Source organism: Phodopus roborovskii, unplaced genomic scaffold (genome assembly GCF_943737965.1).
Source record: "Phodopus roborovskii unplaced genomic scaffold, PHOROB, whole genome shotgun sequence".
Classification (NCBI taxonomy): domain Eukaryota; kingdom Metazoa; phylum Chordata; class Mammalia; order Rodentia; family Cricetidae; genus Phodopus; species Phodopus roborovskii.
This window is the reverse complement of record NW_026126517.1, coordinates 20,701,651-20,725,724: the sequence shown is the minus strand read 5'-3', so window position 1 is coordinate 20,725,724 and position 24,074 is coordinate 20,701,651. Positions and strand designations below refer to the sequence as shown.

At 52.1% G+C, this 24,074-nt stretch overlaps 1 protein-coding gene across 3 annotated transcripts; it reads right to left on the bottom strand.

Annotated features, from left to right (window-relative positions):
* On the bottom strand, positions 1-24,074 carry Trim29 (tripartite motif containing 29). Of its 3 annotated transcripts, none has more exons than XM_051197192.1 (10): positions 23,176-24,074; positions 15,602-15,697; positions 14,439-14,672; positions 12,792-12,990; positions 10,401-10,502; positions 8,223-8,315; positions 5,967-6,062; positions 4,512-4,613; positions 3,070-3,146; positions 1-435 (listed from the first exon to the last, which is right to left on the bottom strand). In XM_051197192.1, the coding sequence occupies exons 1-10, from the start codon at positions 23,977-23,979 to the stop codon at positions 373-375; spliced, it is 1,866 nt and encodes a 621-aa protein (XP_051053149.1). In that variant the 5' UTR covers positions 23,980-24,074; the 3' UTR covers positions 1-372. The 3 variants fall into 3 exon arrangements, with proteins under 3 accessions (XP_051053149.1, XP_051053150.1, XP_051053151.1); XM_051197193.1 differs by having other exon boundaries at positions 4,512-4,610; XM_051197194.1 differs by lacking the exon at positions 4,512-4,613 and having other exon boundaries at positions 2-435; positions 23,176-24,072.

Here is a 24,074-nt window from a genome sequence, read left to right as displayed (position 1 = left end):
TGAAGCATGAGCCCCAGGGCTATAGGCACAGAGAGGTTGCCTTAACTGGACATGGGAGAGCCTGGGCAGGGGGAAAACAGAGGCACCATGTGGACCTGTTGACCAGCTTTGGGAGAGGGTCACAAGAAAGAAGCCCAACTGTCTCTCACCCTGTGGCAGGTAACTTGGCCTCACACAGAAGTCACAGTGACTCTACATCACCAAGCAGAAAAGGAACCCATAGGGGAGCGAAGGAAGCCAGCGTGCCCAGGGGAGGGGGCTGTCAGAGGCTGTGGGAGGGCAGAGCAGGGCTGGGCTCCAGCCCTGCAAGAATGCAGCAGCTGGGAAAGCAGGAGCAACAGGAGAACGGGGTTGTGGGGCTCTTCGCTGAACTCAGGGGGCCTCGTTGGACCCGATCCCGCTGCCTTTGTTGACATAGAATGGCCGGTAGTGAGACTGTGAGGGAAACAGCATTGATTAGGACAACCCGGTGATAGCAGAACCCCCTAGCCAGCCCACCCAGCCTAGACCTCCCTGGCTGGACCACTGGGCCAAACCTACAACCCGCTGTGCCCTGTGCCCTGACCTGCAAGGTCTATCCGCCTGTCTTGCTGCCAGGAGGTGGCCCTTGGTATCACCAGAACTTCTAGGTCCAAATTCCTGCCACTTAGTATGTGAGCTTGGATTTCATCCACCGCCCACAATGTCTTCCTGGTGCCGCCACAGCCACCATGTGCATGAGCACTATGTGTTCTACAAAACTACACAGCACTGTGCCAAGGGCTTTCCATCGACAGACTCGATTAGGTTTTACAACCATCCAATTAAATAGGCTACTGTGATCACGGCCACTTTATAACTCAGCAAATCAATGCGCAGAGAGGCTAGGCAACTTGCCCAAGTCACCCAGCTAGTGAACAGGGGGAGCAGGATGAGAGACCCAGAAATCCCAAGATCCCATCATCCCTGCCCCACCCCGCCCCATTGCTTGGTATCATTCTTGTGTCCCAAGCACTTCACATGTCAGCTTAGGCTCTTTGCATGATCCTCCCTAACAGATGGGTACAGAATGAGCCAACCACTGCCCCCAGCTTACTGTGTCCCCCACCCAATATCCTTAATCGTGAAGCTTGAGCCTCTCTAGCCAGAGCCATGAACAGCTTTCCCAACCTCCTCTCTGGGTCACATCACATGACTATTTCAGGGAAATCAGCCTTTCTCCTTTTGTCCTCCTAATCCCTGCCTCGGGGCTCTGAGAAGTCAGGTTCTCCAGGCTGGAAATGAAGAGCAAAGTGGCAAAGTGGCATTGTCCCTGGCTACGAGAGCACACCACTGGCCGCATGAGGGTCTCAGGAATCAGCCCTGTCCCTAAGTGGGTCAGACATGAAGCTTCTCTGTGCCTCCCAGACACCCCTGGACTGTGACTCTTGCATAGGAGGAGTTGGGCCTAGGCAGTGCCAGGGCAGGAGGGTTTGCAGCCCAGACCTGGGCTAAAGCATTGACTCTAAGGAAGAAACTGAGGCCCAAGAAGGAAAACGGCACGTGGACAAAGTCTTGAGGATGCTCTAGCACAGCAGGGCCTGAAACCATGTTCTCTAGCCCTCGGGTCCATTCCTGGACCCCAAAGCAGTCCACGGGTTAAGGTGAATGGGTTTTCCTTTCAGAATGGCTGGTTCAATAGCATATGGATTGCAGGTCAATGAACATGGCTGTAGTCTGAGAGGCTGGGGCAGTGGGTGAGTAGGGTACTCTTTGCCACCCCTCCCTAATTAGGATCCCAGTATGTGAGAGTTAGAAGGACTGTGAGATCACCCAGGCTGAGGACTTCAAGTTAGAAATGGAAAAGCTTGAGGTATTGAAGATCAACTCATACACGATCACTTAGCAAGCTGGTGATGGCTGGGTCCCAGTTGCCAGGAAGCTCACATCTTAGGCTGGCCTCTGTGCACACTACACTGGCTTCCATCGTCCCAGCACTAGGTGCCAGATACACCACAACCTTGTCCTGCTGGAGCTCTCAGAGGCTGGAGAGCCTTCTCTGTGGGGACTCAGGTCTGGGGGACAGGAATGTATAAGATACGGAGAGGAATGACTTTCTCCCATTATCTACTTTCTACAGTCCTGCTGCTTCGATGCCCTTGGGCCCAGCTGCACATTACACACGCAATCACTTAGCTCCTCTCGCCCACAAATTAAAGAGTTTTTCCAATTAAACCAGCCCCAGCTGCTCTTTGGAGAACAGAGCAAATCCTGTGCTCTGACCTCAAAATGCAAAAGCAGTGGGAGCCAAGAGCTCTGGCCCCTTCTCAACAAAACCGTGATGCTACCTGTATGCTACACTGGTTAGCCCTCTCAGGACCTAGCACAAACCCTGAGAGGAAAACAGTAGGGGAGACGAAGGCTCCAGGGTGACAGTCTCTGACCACTGCTGTTCCCAGGCAAGGGTAAGATGTATCGGGTGTGCAAGGAACGGGGTGAGGGGCAACCTCATTTCATCATCTCATTATAAGAACAAAGTCTTGAAATGGTATGTGGGTCTGAGGTGCCAGCAGGTGGTCTGAATCCTGGGCCACACACAACACTGGTGCTGCTCTCTAATAACCCCAGCTTGGGGTTATTAGAGAGTAAATCCTGATACACGTGTCTAGTGTTCCAGCTCCCCCAAACACACCATCATCCCTAATGGCCTCTATACTATCAGAACTAGAAAGTAGACCCAAGAGTAGGACCCATCTTCAGGATGCCTGTCCAGTGGTCTAAGTATTTTACAATCACACACCTCTTGGAAACCAAGCCACCGTAGTTACACAGTGATAATTACACAGTGATACAAACACTGGCTGCCCAGCTATAGATTCTAAACAGAAGTCAAAGGCAGTGTGTGTTTACCCAGGTCTCCTGCATATAAGCTGTGTGTGTCTCTCTCTCTCCCTTTGCTACATGTGGTTGCTTGAGTCCTTGCTGCCTCCTGTGTTCCCAGTATGGCCCAGAGAAGTCCTCCTCTTCCCACAGACCTTGCACAGTTGCCGGGTCCCTAGACATGCCTGTGCTCGACAGCACCACTCCCCCAACCAAGTGCACATTACTCACCAGCAAAGTCTGCTTGCCAGATTTCCAAGTTTGAGGCTGGGCCTTGGGAGCCTGGCTCCGGAGGATGGAGGGATAGCCTAGGAAGACATGATGCTCCAGTCAAGAGGAGCCTAGGCTGGTACCCAAGGACCCCCCCCCTAGATGGAGCAGCATAGCTGCCTGCCCCAGAGTGACCCCAAAGCATCATCCAGCCCAAGAGCAAGTCCAGCCACCTGCAGAGGTGTGCAACAGCTGGGATGGTGTGGTTGCCAACTGGAAATCCTGGGAGGTTAGCCAAAGGAAGGAGGTGGCGAGGCAGGCAGAAGGAGAAGGAGCCACCCGGGTAAACAGAGACAAACAGCGGGAGAATGTTGTCTCCCAGTTCAGGTCTGCACTACGCTGCCGGCCGGCGTTACTACCCACTTGCCCCGAGGGCTTACCACCACAGACCTGTCTCTTTCCCAGAACCCAGGACAGCCCCTCAGTCAGCAGCCCCAGCCAACCCCGCCCAGAAGGAAGGACTCCTGGCTCTGCTGTGCTATGCTGGGAGTCAGGGTGACATTTCTCATTTATCGAGCCCCACTTGTGCCAAGCACCACGTAAGTGGCTGCCCCTTGCTTGGTCCTCCCATCTCTTCTAGCTCAGCAGTTTGCCTGAGTCATATGGCAGCAAGCAGCTATCAGGATTGCAAACCATGGCTTGCTGGCCTCCAAAATCCATAATCCCATTCTTTCTGCCACAGCTCCCTAGCCGCAGACCAGGAACCCACAGAAGGGCAGCCATTTGCCAGTGTGACTGTCACTCAAGGTTATAACAGCACGTCCAAGGTCCTAACAAGCGCTGTACTTGGTGAGAAGGTGCTAGCCCAGAATGAAGCTGCCTGACACCTCCCTGGCCCTCTGTCTCAGCCCAGGACCCCTATAAAGAACTAAATTGCATAGCACAATGGAAACCCCTGTTCAGCCCACAGGGCAAACAGCAGTGGCTGGGAATAAACTGGCCTGTGACTTGGAGAATGAGAAACTGAGATTAACAGCATCTGTCCTTGGCAGCCACTGTCCAGCGAGGCTGTAGCACTTCCCACTGCACTGAGTGAGAACCCTTGGGGATGTCCCTGCATCTAGGATAGGAACTGCCTGAGAAACAGAAGGCTCTATGGGTCCTGAGTGACAATGAAGAGTGGGAATTAAGACCTCGCCTCTCGGTTTCCGGAAAGAAAAACCCATACCAGTCATAAGAGCTAAAGGGTGGGGACGGGGTGGCCCATTAGAACAGCTTTGGCAGCAGGCAGAAGTCCAAAGAGAGTGAGCTAGGATGGCAGGGGCAGGGGACATGCATCTCTCTCTGGGGAACTCTGAGGAATAGGGACCAGGACACCCTAGAAGTGGCAAAGATCTCCCCCAGGGTGGCCCACCTGCCCTACTAAGGCAGAGGAAGGGAAGGGATGGGAAGAAGGCCGGTACCAGGATTGTTTTTAAACAGCCCACTGCGGTCCAGTGGCTTGGAAAACTCTGCAGTGGCCTGTCCCAAGGTTGTGAACTGATAGGGGGCTTTCCCAGTGCCTGCTGGGAGAGAGAGAGGTGTTAGCAGTATGCGCCTACTATCCAGGAGGCTGAGAATCTAACACCTCACTGGGACACTGTGCTCTTCCATGCTCCACAGCCTTGCTCAGATCTGAGAGCTAGAGCTAGCTTGGCAGCCCCAGCGTTCCCTGTCTGCCTGCGGGTCTGGTAGAGGGTATAGAGAAGGGGGGTTCAGGACTTCAGGCTATCCTTCTCCTGGCATACTGGGCAACCTTTCTAGGCCATTCCTGGTCACCCTGGTGAGTTACTCTGCTCGAGGGTGAGGTGGACTCACTGTATCTGAGAAGAGGCCCTTCCAGGGTGGGCCTTAGCCAGTGGCTCTGTGCAGTCTGAAGGAGAATGTCAGGGAGCTAGGAGCTATTACCATCTGTGTCAGGTGGCCTTCAGGCTAGGCTTGAGCAAGATATAGGTAAGCATGTGTTGGGAGCCAGCATACCAAGGTGAGTCCCAGAGTGTTCCAGGCCTGGCCCAGGGACTGGACTTCTGGAACCCCCTATTCATTCCCTTCTTCATCTTAGTAGCCCAAGAATTCTGTCCTTGAATCAGGCTGTGCCCTAGCCTGGGATGGACCACTAATTGCTAAAGCCACTTCAGAGGCCATTGTGTGCCCCAGACGGCTCCTTTCCCACTCCATTCCAAGGCGCCCAGCCTCTGATCCTCTTGGGACAGGCATTTGGGTGCAGGGAGAGGGGAAATCCCTCCCCATCGGAGCTGCCTCTATGGCCTAGGAGATACAAGCCCTGGGCCTGCTACACAAAGGTATTAATACAAACCACTCCACTATACAACTGCTACAGGCTGCTTCAAGCCTATGTCCTCAGGATGACTACAACCCCAGGGAGTTGGAGTAGAGAGGTAGACCATTAAACCAGTCTAAGACCTACAGGAATACAGTAAGTAGATGAGGGTTAAGTATAGGAAAAGGAGGGCAGCCCCAAGAGGCCTGATCCCTCTCCCCCAGAGGGGCTGCAAGATGACTTTACAGGAAGACTTGGGATCCAGTCAGCTTCTGGGAGTCACTGGGTAAAAATAGAGTTAAGTCAACTCCATAGCAGAGAGGCTGGGAAAGTAATCCAAAAGGAATATTTGGGCCAAGTGGTCAGGGATACCTCTCCAGTCTCTGAGACTTGTCCCAGCTCATCTTTAGAAGCCAGTATGTATGTCACACCCAAGAAACACTGCTGTAGCCCCGCCCCTTCCCAGTTGCACCAAAGGTCTAAGCTCAGTTTCCATTTGGTCTGAGCCCTTACCTCCAGAAAGTGATGGAGAGCTAGTCAGAAAGCGAATAGAGACTCAAGCAGGGCAGCCTCCAGGCAAAGCAAGGGGTGAACTCACCTTTCAGCGAGAAGGAGGAGTTGCCTGGCACAGTGGGCAGGTCCTCAGAGTTCTGAACAGTGGACGAGTACTCCCAGACCCTGGAGGTATAGTTGCCTGGCAGGACAAAGAAGGCATGTCAGACCCAGACAGGCTGGGCTGGAGAAGGAAGGGCAGGACCAGGACAAGACCAAGTCCTTGACTCTTGGTCCCTTTGCTACCTCTGAGGCCAGAATGCCACTGTATCTGCATCACACTTGCCCAGTGTTCCTAGCCTCAGAACAGCAGGGAGCCCTTAACACAACCCAGGATCTTGTGTGAACTGTTCATTCCCACCCGTTCCCACCTGCTTCCTGGAATTCCAGCCAAATTGTGACCTCACTTCCTCCAACAAAGCTTCTTTCTTGCCTTTGGATCCAGAATGGTGTGCCCTTGCTCCCCATTCTCAGCAAATTCATAGAGCATGTCTCCATGTCACCTCCCCCAAGTCCCTGTGTGCCTTTTCCTGCTGTGTCTCATCACCCTGCACCTTCTTGGCCCTGGGCTGCAGTTGACTGTCTAATTGTCCATCTCCTGTGGTTCTGGGGACATGCTTGTTTGGCTGAGCATCAAACCGATGCCTGCCAGAGCCTTATTCCTAGAAGGTACTCGCTGTACATTTGATGGATATGTGTGCTAACTAATGAACAAACAAATACAAACATATCCTATCATTTGGGGACAGAGACAGTTGACAGAATGCCTGATGTCCATCTCATTCATGGAGGTGAACAAGCTATTAGATATCTATGTGAAAGAAGGTTTCTATAGTGTGTAGAAAGAGGAAGTAGGGAGAAATCGAGGGCATCAAGATGACATTGGCGACCCCACTGATGAGGAACCCAGATGGTCTTCCGTAGCAGAGAGCCTTGGGTACCTCCCAAGTCAAGCTCCTTCTGCAGCAGTGCCCACCAGCCTGTGTGTTTCTCTTGTCCCTAATGGATAAATTGGGTGAAACAAGACAAGTAGCTACCTTGAAGTTGGATTTGGGGGCCTCCCCCAGCAAGAGTCAGGGGCAAGGACATGCCTGCACTGAGTCATGCTAGCCATGAAGTAGTTAAAATGAATTATCTTGCCGCTATTCTTTCCTATAGGTATTTTTTGTGTTGGTCACAGCTGTAAATCTTTTGTATGTGGAATGAAGGATAACTAATGTGTGGGCAGATATTCATGCACATATGTAAACATGCTTGTGGAGGCCCAAGATCAACATCAGGTGTCTGTAGTCACTTATCTACCTTGTTTTGGGAACAAGTTTCCTTTTGAACCTGGAGTTTGCTGATTTGGCTAGACTGGTCAGCATGGCCCCAGGATCCTGGTCTGCAAGCACTGAGATTTCAGGCACATGGAGCCATGCCCAGCTTTTGCATATGAGTGGTGGGAGTCAAACTCAGGTCCTTGTGTTTGTGTGGCAAGTACTTTCCCAACTAAGCTAGCTTCTCAGCCCTTACAGCTATGAATCTTAATGACCATTAGAGAAGCCCAGTCCTTGCCCTCTCCACCAGATGGTAGTGGCCTTCTGATTTCCAGGTGTCTATTCTTTATTAAAGAGGCTTCCCAGTGCTGGATCTAGAGCTCCATCCCCCAAACAGAAGCTTCAGGAGTACATAGCCCTGGCCCAGAGTGCAGCAGCCCGCTTAGCACACAAAGCAGGAGACCCTGTATCTGACAGCTATATTTGGGGAAAGCATATCTCCATCCATAACACACCTCTGTCATAAGGAGCCATCATGATGGTGCCTCTGGGATGTTCAGGCACACTTGAGTCATGCCTTCCTTCCCATTAGCACTTTAGATAAATCACTTTAGTATGACATGGCTAGTACAAAAGTCAGCTCAGGTCTGTCGACATTCCCTCCTGATGCTTGCTGGGAAAGGCCCAGCCAACCTCATGATAGACAATCACCCATTTCCCCCCTAATCATCCTTCAGGGATAAAAGCAAATGGACTGGGGGGTTTTAAAGATGCTGGGTTTCAGCAGCTTTTCCCAACATCTAATGTCTAACCAATGACATCATGCACTTCTGCATTAACCAGCACATATGTCCATGTACACACACACACACACACACACACACACACGCGCGCGCACGCCGTGTCCTGACTCCCTATATGCATCTCACACTGGGTAGTCAAGGCATTCAAATTCAAACCAGGCTCAGCCAGCCCTGGTACCCTATGTTCCCTCCTGCACACCTATTTGGGTCCCTGCCTACCCTAAGCTGAGCCCCTCCTACCTTTTGTGCCATACAGATTGCTGAAATTCTTCTGGTTGGTCTCTTTGGAGAGACGGCTGGGCGATGATGGCTGGTAAGCTGTCCGGCCCCCACCTATGGGACAGAAACATCATTGTAAAAAAGGTGAGCCTGACTCAGCTCAAGGCCTGTGACCTCTGACTTGTTGAGGGGAATCCTAGACAGGATCCCAAACATCTCCCTGAGAGCCCACTGGACTCTTCCATTAGGAACAGTCCCTGGGTCTAGCCTGAGGCAGTCACAAAACTCATTGTCCACATGGGGACCCTTCGGGAAGCAGAGGGGACACTATTGACCATTGTCCCAGAGCACTAGAATTCTGGATGGTTCTGGGTATGCTAAGAGGCTCAGTCGTTCTGTTTGGGAACTTTGAGAGCAGGAGGCTGACAAGCCAGCACTTTGCTCCTGAGCCAGTGCCTGACCGAACTGGACTGTGGAGGCTGGGATCCAGGGCAGTAGGAGGAAGGAGAGGCCATGACAATGGTGAGGAAGGGGGCAGAGCCTTTGGGTCCTCATCCAACAGACCTAGCCTCCTGCAGAAGCCTAATGAGCCAGCTGGGAACTTGTCCCAGGTACCAACACAACCTGTAGCTTCTCACCACCCTGCTGCATTATGTTCCCACACAGCCCTGTGTCAAGGCCCTCCGATTGTCTCTACCCCTTGCCTAGACACCATCTACCCCACCCACTGCTGCCTCTCCCAGCCCAGCACCTGCCTGCCTGTTCTCTTTCTGTCACAGTCCTGCCCCCGTACCTGTACTGGGTAGAGAGCCCCCGCTGCCTGAGCCTGGGACTAACTTCTCCAAGGGAAGGGGTCATCATCACTGTGTAACCCCACTGACTCCAAAGCTCCAGGCTTAGCCTGGTAGCCTTTAGTAGCCCTGTTTCCCTGATCCCCCTGACATCTCAGCAGCCTCTCCCTTGCTTCTCCTCTACCCTGAGCCTGAGAGCTGCAGGTATCCTGCCCATCCTGTCCCTGCAGGGCAGGGCACCAGAGGAACCTGTTTCTTCCCACTACAGATGTCACAACTGAGACCCGCCTCAGGCTGGCTCAACCCTGGCACTCTCGGGGAGCCTTTGTGGCGGGTTGCACTGCCCACACCTGGTGGCCAGCAGTGGGGACATTCTGTCCTTGGGTCTCTCTTATCCAGGGAGAATCAAGCAGATTCCAGTGGGGTTTGGACCACCCCATCAGGCTAGTCCTTGACCAGGGGAAGAGCCAGAGACCAGGCTAGGGCAAGGCAGGCAGCTTTTAAGGAGAGGGCTGCTGGGGGTGTGGCCAATGCAGTTTGTCCTTTCATGGAATTGGCTAAGGGCAGAGCCCTGGATAGAGAGGGGACAGGACTGATGTCAGAGCCTAGGTTACCCTAGGAAAGTCAGAGGCAAAAGTCCGGTACCCTGCTACTGTCTAGAACCTCCCAAAAGTCTGAGTGCTGTTTTGAAAGGCGGGGTACAAAACTTCCTGTCTGATGAGCTCACTTCTCTCAATCCCTAACCCTGCCCACTGTGGTTTTATCTGTCTGTCAGTAACTGCCCAGGGCCTCTGGCTCCTCTCTTCAGCTAAGTGCCTCCCCAGATCTTCCTCCTACTCTCCACTCTCCAGCATCCCCATTCCTCTCCAGGGCCCTGGCTCCACATGCACCTGCACAGCCCCTGGACCCTGGGCCTGTGGCCTGGTACACCCGCCCTTAGGCAATAAGCCCTGCTGAGGTTTGTGGCTGGCATCTAAGAATGTTCAGACCCATCCTGAGTCAGGGACAGGCAGGCCCTGACCTAGAGCCCCCAAAGGCTGTCCCCCTAGAGGGTAGGCTAAGGAGGCAGGTGGCTCAAGGGGAAAACACTGAGGGGCAGACTGGCCCTGGGAGCAGCAGCTCTACACAGCTCTGGGTTGCCAGAGGACAGTCTGCGAGATACTCTGAAGGACAGAGGGAGAGACTGACAGACTGCATCGGGGACCAATGCATCTAAAGAGCTGAGTGCTAGATAACCTGTCACCAAACCAGGACATGTGTCACCTGAGAATGAAAGGAAGCACTGATTGCCACCACACAGGGACAGGAAGTAGGCGCCAGACACACTGAGTCATGGTCACTCTACCCAGGAAGAACCTGTCTGAAAGTAACTTAGAACCTCTGCCATTGGTGGCATGCTCTCCCTCACCCTTGGGCGTGAGGTACATGGAGTATCTCTTCATGGTGTCAGGCGTGCTCCACTCATTCCCGTAGCTGCTGGTGTAGCTGTTCATGTAACGATGGTCGCCACCTGGAAGAGAGGAGGGTCAGCAGAGGGACAGGTGAGGAAGAGGAGTTGGTTCTCCGGGAGAATCAGACTCTCTCAGCCTCAGAGGATGTGGCAGCTGTCCATACCAACCCCGCTACTCCAGTGAGCCACTGCTCTTGTCTTGTCCTTGCTAGAGCAATCGTGTGCATGACAAGGAGATACCCAGTGTTGGTGCCCATTCCTTATTTGAGCTGTACATCAGCTCTTGGGCAGGTATGAATATCTCCGCGTTATAGAAAGGGAAATCAAGGCTCTGGAGGTGATGGTAGTGAGATGCCCCTGGCAATAGGACAATCAAGGCAGAGTTGAGATTTGACTCCTGGCCCCACATCTTACCTCAGCCCCAACCACTGACGATAGCATCAGGTAGTGGACTGAGGCCCTGTCTTAGCCTCTGTGGTCCAGGGATCTGGCCAACCATGAGCTGCACACAGCTGCAGGCCCTCAAAGCCCAACTAACCTGTCTCTCTCTACTGTCTGTTAATTCCTGACTTCTGTTTCCTCCATTCTTCCTACTCTCTCAGGTAAGGAGTGAATGGCTCAGACCTGTCCTTCATCCTTATCTCCATCACCAGCATCTAGCAGAATCCTGGCGCACAGTTTGTCCAGCCCTGGTCCCACTAAACCAAAGACCTCTGGAGGTGGCCCTGGTGCCTCTGAGCCCTGGGCCTGTGGGGGTGGGAATGCATCCCTGGTCTGGTAGGCAAGCCATCATCAGGGAGCAACAGAGGGCCGATCCGAGGCTGGACTCATATGCTACCAACTTCCATCTCCTAAACAGATACCATCTAGCCACTAGGCAACAGTGACAAAAATATGACAGGGAAAGGAGGCTTGCCCTGGGCCCGCAGCACAGGTGCAGGGCAGCTGAATCAGCACACCCAGCCTTGCTCTTGGATTCTGTCTCACTACACACCTTACATAGGACGCCGGACCACACCTGCACAGAGACTGTGGCAGGAACCATCATGACCTAGAAATGTGAAAATGAGGCACTAGGAGGCTGGGTGGTTCCTACAAGGCTCAATGACCGCCCTGCAAGGTTTGTACCACAGACACAAAGATGGCCTTCCTCAAACTGCTGCTGCTGCTGTTAGCCCCACTTGAGATGAGATGGCTTAGCAGCCAGTGTAGCAGACCCCCTCCCTGCCAGCTGGGGGCTCTTTGAGAGGCTGCTTCTCTGAGTATCAACCTGGACATCTGCAAGAGGCAGCACCACACAAGGGAGCAGGGAAAGGCCAGGGAAGGAAGGAACTCAGCATAATGCCCACGTCTTGGGAGCCTTCAATCACCTCAGCTGTCACCATCCCCATTAGGATCACAGCGATTGTCATTAGGAAAAGACTGTCAGGATCGGAGTGCCATTTTAAGCCAAATGATTGTCTTGCTAAAATGTCTCATCTGTCCTTAGGTGTGATTGAAAGTCCCCCCATATTTCACAGGGACACTGCATAGTATCATGCCCAGATGGTCCCCTACACACTCCTAGACCCCTCTCCTTGGGGAATAGTGATGTGCTCCACCTAGAGACCAGACAGAATCATTTCCATTGTGTGTTGATAGCTATGAGGTCTTCATAGGGCTGTTTTTGAAGACCTTGCACTGGACCTGAGCTATTGGGGTGTGGCCTTGGAGAAGGTACCCAGGCTCCAGGCCCTATGGGGATTGGGATTGGGTAGAATAGGGCTTAGCAGGGCAGTTCCTCAGGTTAGGAGGCTTTCTGTGAGAGAATTCAGTTGACATCTACAGGGAAAACATGACTCAGAGTAGGAGCTGATTTCAGGGCAGATGAGTCAGAGAGACATGCCATGCCCCATCTCCAATCCACCACCAGGCCAGTTTCAGCCTGTGGACTCAACACTACTACAGCCATGGCGACAGGCCTCCCTTCAATCCCCAATTCTAGGTTACTTCTGAAGCCTGTAACTCATCCATTCGAAGTCTGGTCCATTTAAGCAGCAGCAGTAAACTGCTAGGTTAGACCTGACAGTTAGATGGAGACCTGGATGAAACCAGTTCTTAGTGCTAATGAATGTGCGACAGAGGAGTCACCTGTGCATCAGTTCCCAGACTCTCTCTGCTCTAGAGGCCCTTTATAACAGCTCCCAGTTCAATGAGAGTGCTAGAATCCCTGAGCCCTAGTCTGAACATAGTCCCATGGATGAGTGAACAGGGACCATGAGTCAGCTATCCAGGTTCCTGCCTACAACAAGCAGTAGGAACTGACTGAAGCACTCACAGCCTCAACCCTATGGACAAAGGAGTACCTACCATTCTCCATATGATTCCTCTCAATGAAGTTGCGGCTCAAATCAGCCTTGCACATCTTCTCAACATGGCGCATGCACACATTGAGCAGGTCATCCTTGAAGTTGCCAAGTGACTGCCCCAGGCCCTCTCCCTCCAGCAGGACATGGTAGGTGGGCAGAGGTGGGGGGAGGGAGTAATTGCTCATCAATGCACCAAATTCCTACCAAGAGAGAAAAGCAGCCATTAACTTTGCCAGTCTCTGTGCATTATGGGGACCTTGGTCTGTAAGAGAGCTGCCGCTTTAGCTGGGGACTCTGCACTAAGAGCCAGAGGGCTGAGCTCTAGGATCAGCTCAATAGCTAGTCTTACTTTCCCTCACTTGGACAGATGAGTGAGGAAACCAGCCTTGACTGAATTAGCATTCAGATGAGTGACTCCATAGCTCCCATCACTGATGTGTACGTAGCATACACACACAGGAAGTTGTTTGTGAGAGTGACACAGACTGTGTAGACTTTGGGGAAAGTGGCCCATGAAAAAAATACTAGAACAGTGTGGGTATTTCCATCTTTACAGCCTCACTCAATCCTGCCTCAACACCTCCCTTCCCCCTCCTGAAGCATCCCTCCTCCTTCTCAGCCTGCAAGACCCCATCCAAACTCCACAAAGTTGTCCTTAGATTGCTCCAGCCCGCTGGCCCTTCTCTGGATTCCTATAGGCACTTATCTCCTGAGCCACACGCTTTATCATTTAATTACACACTTTTCCATATTGTTCTCTAATTGTACATGTCTTATCTTCCCAGCTGGATTGCAGCTGCTTGGGGGCAGAAACTGTGTCTTATACTTCTCTATTCACCATGGCACCTGACAGAGTCCTGCATGCCCAGGAGTACCAAAACATTCTGGCAGACAGAAAGATGGATGTATGAATACACAAACAGACTAGATCCAAGATAACAAATTTGCAACACTCTTGTACCGTTCCTCCTTTTCCCAAAGCAGGCATTACTAATTAATCACAGAACTCTTTCTTATCAAGCCTATAGCACTGCTGGTACATAGCAACTGAACTTGGCACAAGGTGACATTTGTGCACCATCCTTAGAGTAGACTAGATAGAAAATTAAATAGATGTAAGGATCAGTAGTGAATGGTGAGTGGGTGGATAGTGAGTAGGTGAGTGTTGGTAATGAATGGATGGGTGGTGGTAGATGGGTAGGTAGGCAATGAATGGATGGGTGATAGATGGGTGAATTGGTAGTGACTGAAGGGGTAACAGAAGGATGGACGGATGGATGGGTGGATGGGTAGATTGATGTTAGGTGGATGAATAGTGAGTGTATGAATAATGGGTGGGTAGATAGCTGAATGAATGAATGAATGGTGAGCAATAGGTAATGGATGAGTGGGTGGATGGTGAGTAGATGAGTAGTGAATGGAGGGGTAGTAAATGGGCAGATAAATGGATGGATTGATAGTGGGTGGGGATGAGTAGTAGATAGGTAGTGAATGGGTAATAGGCAGATGTATGAAGAAATAGATGGATAGTGGGTCAGCAAGTAGTGGGTGAATGTGTAAGGCATGTGTGGATGGATAATGAATGAGAGCCTGAGAAACTGGATGAGATGATGAGAGGACAAAGACTTTGAATGGTGGAGTCTGCTACCTGCAGAAACAGCACTGAGTCACTGATACTGTGCAGCTGCTCCCGGGTCTGCTTGTCCTCGTGCAGCACCTTGGCCCTCTCATCCAAGGCATCCACGATCACTTTCACTTGGTCCACAGCATCCTGCTCCCGCTGCTCCAGTGCAGCTCTTACTTCCTCCTTCTGCTTCTCCAGGTCCCTCACCAGGTCCCTGAAGTTCTGCTCCAGGATAGCCTTCTCATTGGTGGTGAAGCTCTAGGTCCAGAATCAGGGGAAGAATGAAGAAGAGTTGTATTAAGAAAAAAACCCTAGTTTTCCAACAGACTCAAAGAACCCCCAGGGCACTAACTTTGCAAGCCTCCTTGTCCACAAACCTCATTCAAAAGCATCGTTGAAGGATGCCACTTACTGATAGCCATGCTGGTGTGCAGGTTGTTGGTTTGGGTGGATTGCTTTGTTAACACTGTTGTTTGAGACAGGGTCTCAAGTAAAACAGGTTAGCCTCAGACTTACTATATCGGCAAAGTTTTGAATTTCTGTCCCTCCTGCCTCTATCCACTCAGTGCTGGGATTACAGGTGTGTCGCCACATCTGTCTGCAGGTGTTTCTCATACTCTACTCTTCCTTATCTACTGTGGCTCTTTTCCCTCAGTGGGAAACACTGGCCACTATTCCATGCTCTAGTGACTCTCTACAGGCTCAGACAATCTCCTCCAAGTCAGGGTAAGTTTGCTGAAACCCCAAACAGAGCAAACATTATTTGGAAAGTAAATTAGCTGACTGTTCCTGAGGCCAGGCTCCACAGTCACTAACTTCATCCTAGTTTGCAAGTATCTGAGCCACAGCAGACATATTGCTTACTATGCTGGCCCAAGGAAAAAAGAAATGGCATGTATTTAGTAACTGGGTAGTCTGATAAGCAAAGCAGACATTAGAGGATATTGGAAGACCCATTAAAGAATGGGTCTAGGATGTTTGTTTGCTGCTTCAGATGATGGCAAAATCTCATCTAAATGCCTGACCTAGGCTGAGAAAGGAAGAGAGTGGGAATGTCAAAGGGGCTGGGAGGGTCCCAAACAAGGAAGTATGGGAATCACTGTGGGCCAAAGCCTGGAGCAGCACAGAGGTCTGCCTTCTCCCAAGCAAGACAAGCAAGTGAGGGCACAGAACAAGAGCCTGCTCACCTTGATCCGGTCCTTCTCCTTCTGCCATTTCTCAGCCTCATCTTCAATCTCAATGATTTTCAGCTGCAGCTGCTCCTTCTGCAGCGACAGCTCGGTCTGTGAGTAAATGTGAAGGTTGGAATTGTCAGGAGCAGGGAGAGAGGGGAACAGGATCTGAGACCCAGGCTGGTGACTCAACACAAGAGCAAACTCAGGCAGATTCAACACTCATCCATATAGTGCTTCACTCAGCAAATGTTATCAGTACCCCAGATCTGCTGGGCCCTGCACTAGTGGCCACGAATCCAGCCATGCATGGACCATACCTCTGTACTCCTGGATCACTAGAGCTGAGCAGCTCCACCATGGCCTTAAGGGGGCTAAGACTCCTAATCCTTCCCATGTAATGAAGGGTGGGAGGCTCTTGCTCCTTCCAGTGGGCCTAGGGCCATTGGTGAAAGAGAGGATCTGGACTCGACCCAATTCAGCAGAGCCCTGCCCAGGGAGTGGCTTGTAGCAGTAACCCCATGCAACGTTTCTGTGGCATGACGCAGGCCTTGTGTTGCAAGCAAGAGCTGGGGTTGCCGCCGGCACAGACTCAGTCTAGGCAGGCACAGCTGTAAACCTTTTTATAAGAAAGAGAACTCATCTGCAGTGAGATGGGGACTCTTCCCCAGGCTCTCTGCAGGAAAGAATATAGGGTGAGGCTAAGCAGGGGAGGAGAGGAGAGGACCTGAGGCCCCTGTTCGGACACACTCAGACTGTTGGACTTTGGGGCAGCTGGGAAAAGGCTCTATCAGAAGGCCACTAAGACACCAGCTTGGCTTCTATGTGGGGAAAGGTCCCTCTCTGAAAATCCAGCTGTACTGAGGCAGATTGGAAGGTATGAAGCTAAAGCCAAAGCCACTCAATGAATCAAGGGTATTCTTTTTTCTAATGGGCCCCACTGGAGTTCCCAAAGTCCTGTCTAAAGTTTGGAAGGTAAGAGAGTGATCATTCAAGGAAGTCTTGCCTGACTCAGAACTCCCCATAACAGACTCCTCTCTCCTTTTTCTAGCCATCTCCCTGAGGAACCTGTAAGAACAGCCAAGGTGGAGAAATCACATATCATGAGGATGATGAGCTCTCCTGGCAAGTTGTAAGCATCTGGGCCACATCTCGCCAACCTGAGGGGTGCCTATCCAGTGTCTGCAGCAGCGCCTGAGGGGATGCCCTGGGATGCTTGCTGCAAACCTCCAGAGCAGGGCATCCAATGGTAGAAAGGCTCCCACTGGCCTTTTAGAAAGGGCGTCCAGAGGTGGAGAAGGCAGGGACACAGGAACCACAAAGACCCCTAGATAGGAAGTCCTGTTTCCATGGCCACACTCCCAGGCTCCCCAGACAAGAAGACTCAAGATGCTCTCAGTGAGCACCTACCCCACCTCCAAAGTCTGACAACCACACAGCATGGAAAAACGTCATTACCAGAGAGGAAGACAGGCTTTCAGGAAGATATGAGGGTGGGGATTGGCCAGGTCCCTGGAACAAGGCTTGATGGAAGAAACAGTAGTGGGAGGAGAAGAACAAAGAGAGTAAGCCCCCACCCTCCAACTCTGCTCTTTGAGGGTGAATAGTCAGAGAGGCCAGGAAGCAAAGGCTGGCCAAGATAGTGATATGAAGACCTTGTGGTCCAGGCCTGAGCAGCAGATCTGCATCTTGAGGGGTAAAGGGTGGAAGATAATAGGTCTGTCCCAGGAACCTTACCATCCCTAAAGAATCCTGGAGACAGGCTGGAGAGATGGCTCAGCCGTGATAGGGCTAGACTCACAACCAAAAATATAAGAATTCCTGGGGAGACCAGGGTCAAAGTACAGCTGGAGGCCTCCCATCTTCTGCAGCTGAACCTTTTGAATTGGCTCACCTAGAGCTCATGAATAAGAATCCAAGACTGAGACACCTAACCATCACCCCAGGAAGGCTGTGGGGTCTTACAAGTTCCCTAACTTCTCTATGGCTCAGGAGCTTCATCTGTGATGTGGAGATAACCTAAGCCCCCACACCCACCACAGAGATGGGATCAGCAAGAGAAGCTTCCAGAAAGCACCTGACACAGAGTAAGTGCTGACTAAATTATGTCCCCATGGCACATCTACATGGCACCTCCCAGGTGCAGCAAGGCGGTAGGCATGGCAAGTAGGATAGGGACAGGTGTGCTCAGGTGACTCTGCTGTGTTAGATGCTGACTCTGGTACATGGGGTCTAATGGGGTCCAGATATGGTATGGACACAAGTTAGGATAGGCAGGACAGGCTGAGGATGGACAGTGAGTGGCTGAGACATCAGACTTAAGATGTAAGATGTCAGGAATACTTGAAAGTGGAGGGCTCTGAGGAAAGAAGGATGGAGGTAGGACAGGCCAAGGACAGATAAAGCTCTGCAACTGGGAGAAGGCGAAAACTAGAATCAAGAGCTAGGGATGAGCAGTGGCACCAAGAGACACCTGTCAGGGGCTGTGTGGTCCACAGCTGAGTAAAGGGCCCTTCCTAGGAGAATGGATTGTCCAGCCAAGAAGAAGAAAGGAGGTACTGAGTCCAAGGCATAGACTTCAATGCGGCTTAAGCCACAAAGCATCTAAGTCAAGGATAAAGAGTCAGCCCCTGGGAGTCTACTCTATGAAAGGGAGGGAGGTCATGGGCCATCTGAGGTCAGGAGAGAAGAGTGGAGGTGTTGGCCAGCCACCTATGTTGTGAGGACCAGCCTGGACACGTGCAAAGGCAGGATCAGAAGTGGAGACAAGTTGTCTGCAGCAGTGGGCGGTAGCATGGGTCAGGGCTGAGGAGAGACTGGCTCTCCTTTTCTATAGGGCTCAAAGGAAGTGGGACACAGGCTGTGAGGGACCCAGTGCCCACACCACAGTCCACAAGGCCAAACCTGCAAGGCACAGGAGGTCCCTAGGGCTGGGAGTCACATTAATGGCCCCTTCTCCCCTCTAGGATTCCTGCCCCATTGAGGAGAAGGGTTAGGGTCAGATCTCTAGGGATGTGCCTCAAATCTAAATGCTTATCAGTTTTGTTTGTTTGTTTGTTTTCTATACAGGGAGCATCAACAGGGTGTGCAAACACACCATGACTACAGAGGGAAGTAGTCATGGGGCCACTGAACATCTTCTATAAGCCAAAGACCCTGTGAAGGTCCGTGGTGTTAACCATGCTTCCAAGATGTGGCCACCAAGGCCAGGAGGGACTATGTAGCTGGCCTGAGTGTGCACAGTGAGAAAAATGTAAAACCAGATACAATCACAGGGTTACTTGTTATTCTGTGGCCCTCAGAGGCTCCTCTGGGGCAGCAGTCTAGAAAGAGACCTTGTCCTTCACCCTCCTACCATCTTCCCTACCCACAAAGGCTCCAGCTTCCTCTCTCCCACTCCCCCTCCTCCCACAGGCAGCCCAGCTGTGACAGGCCTTGGCTCCCCAGTGCTCCACCCCTCCCCATTCCTCCCTTCTAGCTCCCTCCCACTCTTCGCCTCTTCCCCTTCACCCTGCCCAGGCCTGTCCCTAAATGCTTCCTTTGTTCCCTTCTCCCACACTGTCTGGGGCCTCTCCTCTCTGATGGCGGGGATGACACTTGTGTGGGTCACCCAGCACTGAAATTCTTGTGGCCTTGAATGAGTAGAGGTCCCCTGAGAGTATAGGGGTGGCACAGTGTGTGAGCTTCAGCCCAGGTTGACCATCAAGTGTAGACATAATCGAGCCCTGGACGGGCAAGGCCCCCCAGGAGAGGAATCTAACCAGCCAAGATCTTCCATCAGCCTGGACTAACTGTATGGGCCTTGGGCTGTGACATTTGCCAAATGAGCCAGTTAATTGCCAAATTTGTACTCCCAGACACATGGTAATTACCTGGATAAGAATCTGAAATGCTGAATAGATTTCATATTTCTATGCTCCCATGTCAAACGGCCCTATGTCTGTCTGACTTCATTGAGGTCCCCTTCTCAGTCCCTCTGCTTCCTCACAGCCTCAGGTCAGAGGAAAGTGCTGACTAGAGTGAGACACTTCATCCTGGCATCTGCAGACCAGCAGTGAACTCTGCAGCCATCGCTGCCTGTCCCTTAGCTTCAGTTTCCTTGTAGTGAATTGGGCTACCTTCCCCTGCCAGCTATACATTAGAATCCATGTAAACCAGAACCTCCTGGAGCAAGGCCTGGAAGTCTACGTTCTAACAAGTCATGAAGTGACCCCAACTTGCAACCTGTTGTTTGGAGGCCCTTGGATTTGATGATCACAAGAAGACTCTTTCAATCCTGCTGGGAAAAGAAGTTTGAAGCGGTGAAGAAAACTCCCAGCCCCTCTGCTCTTCCCTGGCCTTTGTGCTAGTCTCTGCATCTCTGAGCCTGGTATGGTACCCCACCAGACTGCTTCATTTGTAACCATGCAAATGCCAAGCCCAACCCTGGCCCACACATGAGCTCCGTAGAAACTGGATCACCACCCACCCACCTGCCTGGTTCTCACTTTCCACTTGTTTCCGGTCTCTAAATCTCTCATTTGATTGATCCCCTTCAGCATCCAGCTGATCATGCCCCTGTCTTATGTTCAACATTCTCCCTGAAAATGCCCAGAGAGATTCAAGGTACCTGGATCCTCTTCCTGAATCCCAGTCCCCATTATTGCTCAAAGAGCTTTCCTCCCCCACACCAGCACAACAAGAAACCTAAGGATCCAGTGGCTGCATTAGCCTAGTCACCTAGTGGCTCAGCCTCGTTCAGAGAATTGGGCAAGTAGATGAGAAATCAAGCCACAGGGCACAGTAAGATGCTGTCTACAGTGTGGACGAGTCACTGAATATGAGCCCCTTTAGAGTGGCTCTCCAGCTCGAATGCAGTCAGCACATGCCTTCTTATGCCAGTAATATTGTCAACCCAGAGACCATGTCAAATGTGCCTTAAGACAGGGCCACCTAGAGCAGGCAGCTGTAACAGGAGGGACTTGGGTTGGGTAGGGAAGTTGATGGATAAATAAGATGTTCATTTCCCTCTTCATCTCACCTCCTAACAGCCTGAGAAAACCCAGAGAGACACTTGGGGCATTGGAAGTAGAGAGGGAAACACTGGGGTCCACTAGAGGAAAGGGTCACCATATGGCAAGCCACATGACCTTTTCCCAGCAGTCTGTGCTCCAAGTCTGTACGCAGAACTGCGGTTTAAGGGATGCATGCCTGTGGCCACCGGTGTCATCTTCAGTTTTGTGCAACCACTCAGACACTGCTTAGTGACCTCATCCAGCCTCAGCACAGGCTGGTGGAGCTGGTTCTGCCTGCTTCCTTGCACGAAGTCATGTGGGAGCTGGTGTTTGAGTGTTTCAGAAGCCTTCAGAGGATGCCAGAATCTGCTTCACATCAGTCTACCAAACGACCTCCCCTGTTCTGGGTCAAAGCCCCCCAAGCCCAGCATGCCATTAGAGCTGGCCCTAGACAGACTGCTTCAGTGCTGCTTCTGACTGCTCCATCCCACTCCTCAATCTATCCTTGTGTTGTACAGTACACACACAAGTAGTATACACACAAAGGTACCGCAAGTTCCAACCATAGCAGTCACTCTGGGAACCCATTCCCTTCCAAGGTGACCTCAAATATTGCAAGAAGACCTAGGCACATTTTTCTCCAGCCATAATGTTAGCCGGGTTCCTTCCTTTCCTTGGGTGTGTCCCCCAGTCTGTGAAGTAAAGAGTAGGCCTGGTATTCTCCCTCTGCAATTGTGTTTATGCTTCTGCATACCTGGGAGGGTGTCCTGTCTTGTTTGTGTCTGAGCCTACTTCCTTGCCTATATCACAAGCTTTTGAGGCCAAGGACTCTCTGAGCCCTATAGCATCCCCTGACTGAGAAGAGCTACTTGGAGCACTCTGTGTCTCTAGGCCAGGCTGCCCACACCTTCCTGCTCCTCCCCCGCCCCCAGATCCAGCTCTTCTATGGGCACTTACATTGGAGCCTAAGCTTGCGCAGGAAAGAGGTCAGTGTATTCTGCTGACTCTCAGTGGAAGCAGAACCTGAAACATTTGTTCCCTGGTCCACTTTGTCACCTCCACACCCTAGAGTCCTCAGAGATGTTTCTAAGAATCCTGGAGCGCCACAGAGAAATGTGAAAATAGTCTAGTCCATCCCTCAGTTTCACGAAGAGGGAAATGAGCCACTCACTGTCTTGGTGCTAGAGACTGACAGTCTCCTCCCAGCCAGCCTGCCTCATTCCTAGTGTCCTTCATTCTGATTGGAATTGCAAGCACTGTCTCCAAGAATGGGCTTCATGCTCCTGCCCTCTGTTGTCTCCCATCAAGAAGCCAAGAGCCAGGCTGTGGCCAAAGGATGCTGGAGTCAGGAGACTCTGGGATCAGGGGACAGGCAAAACTGAAGACACCTTTGAGAACCAAATGAAGCTTCTAAGAGAGGGTGTCTGATTCTGTCCCAACCTGTGACTCAGCACCTGCTGTCCCAGGGGTAGGAGCAAGAGACAGAGAGTGACCAGCAATCGCATGACCAAGGCGCTGGGCAAGGAGAGACCCTCTGCTGCTTGAGGGTAGCCAATGAGAAAGTAAAGCCCTGGCACTGGCCACCAGGAAGCTTTGTCCTTTGTGAGGCAACATGCAGCTGGGTGACTGAACTCAGCAAGGGACAAGGCCAGTGGTCCCAGCTGGGCCTTAACCCAGAACACCTTCCCCAGGTGCATCACAGGCACAAGTCTCCACTTGCTTCTGCTCCTCCCTGTGGAAGTACCGCCTCATCACACACAGGGAGCCCACACAAACACACTTACGTAGCCCCCACAGAAATATGGGCAGACACCCACATTCGCAGACACCCGCATGCGTATAAAGCACACATTTACATCCACCCACCCACACATGCTCTCACTCCAGTGTTGTCCATCCACAAGCACAGACCTGTCGGCTAAAGCCACACAAACAAAGCACACAGGGCCCAACTGAGAGCAGAGTAAAGAATGCCAAAGTGGGGGGGGGGGGTGAAGGGAGCGGCTTCAGGACCAAGTAGAGCAAGCGGAGTAAAGGGTGCAAAAGTGGGGGTGGGGTGGGGGCTTGTTGAAGGCAGTGGCTTCCAGGTTAGGGCAGATTCAAGTAGCCCCTGGACTGCAAATGCAAACCTGGAGCCAGCAAAAAGGGTATTTCAGGAGCCCTTAAGTCCCCTCAGTATCTCCCTCACTCTTGACCTACTCCCTAGGGTCCCGCTCAGTAGGGAAGAGATTTTCGTCCATGGAGAGAGACAGAGACAGAGAGACAGAGACACACACACACAGAGAAAGAGAGGGGCCAAGTAGAGCCCAGGAAAGAGTTCAATACAGTTCAATTTTACACTGTTCTGACTTAGTTTTATCTGGTGAGCTTGTTCCAGCTTCTAATCTTTCTGGAGTTTCTATCCCTCACTTAGGGATGCCCCTCTCCCAAGATCTTTGGCAGTTAGAGTGACCTCTGACCTCTGACTGGAGGTGCAAAGAGGGGGAAGAAACTTGTCTTCTAAAAAAAAAAGCAGAGCACAGTGGAGATAAGTCCCAAGTGAGGGTCAAGGAGGGAGGGGTTAAGGGGGGAGCAGCGTGGGGCCTGTTAAGTCACCTCCTTCTCAGCCTTGGCCTCCTCCACGGTCACAGTGCTGTGGTTCTTGTGCTCCTGGAACATGCAGAGGTAGCAGATGCAGGTCTGGTCGGTCTGACAGAAGAGCTCCATGGTCTTGCCATGCAAGGGGCACTTTCGGGCCTCGAAGTCCCGGATGGGCTCGAGCAGCTGGTGGTCACGGAAGGCGGCACCCTCCAGATGGGGCTTCAGGTGCAGCTCACAGAAGGAAGCCTGGCACACCAGACAGGACTTAACGGCCTTCTGCTTGTTGCCTATGCAGGAGTCGCACAGCACCTCCTCAGAGCCAGACTTGGACCTCAGCAGGAGGCTGGAGTCAGCCCTGGGGTAGCTATTCCTGCGGACTTCTCCGGGCTCTACGATGGTCACCGTGGGTTTGCGGGGCTCAGAGAAGATGGACTTTCGAAGCTCCCCCTTCTCAGCAAAGGTCACAGGCGGCTTCTTGGAAGCCCCCAACTGGAGCCCCGCATAAGGAGACCTCCTGCCTTCCGCAGAGTCCATGCTGAAGTAGTTGGAGCCTTTGTCATCCACTGACTCCACAAATTGGATGATGGGCCTGCGCCACTCATTGCTGGAAAACAGCGCACTCTTCCCCTCCCCTGACTTCAGGGCACTGCCCAGGGTTTTGCCCTCTGTCACCTCCCCACTGTGCCCGTTGGTTGTCTTGGTATCTTTGGTGTCTGCTTTAGTGCCATTCTCCAGGCTGCCATTGGGACCCGATGGGCTGCGAGCGTCCCTGGCTTCGGGGCTGGCCCCATTGCTCCTGGAGGCATCGGTACCTTCCATGGCAGGTCCCTTGCTGGCCTGTTTCTGCTGGTTGGGGTCTCGTGGTAGGTGACTTCAGCGGGTCTCAGGCAGGGAGTGGGGCTGGCAAGCAGAGC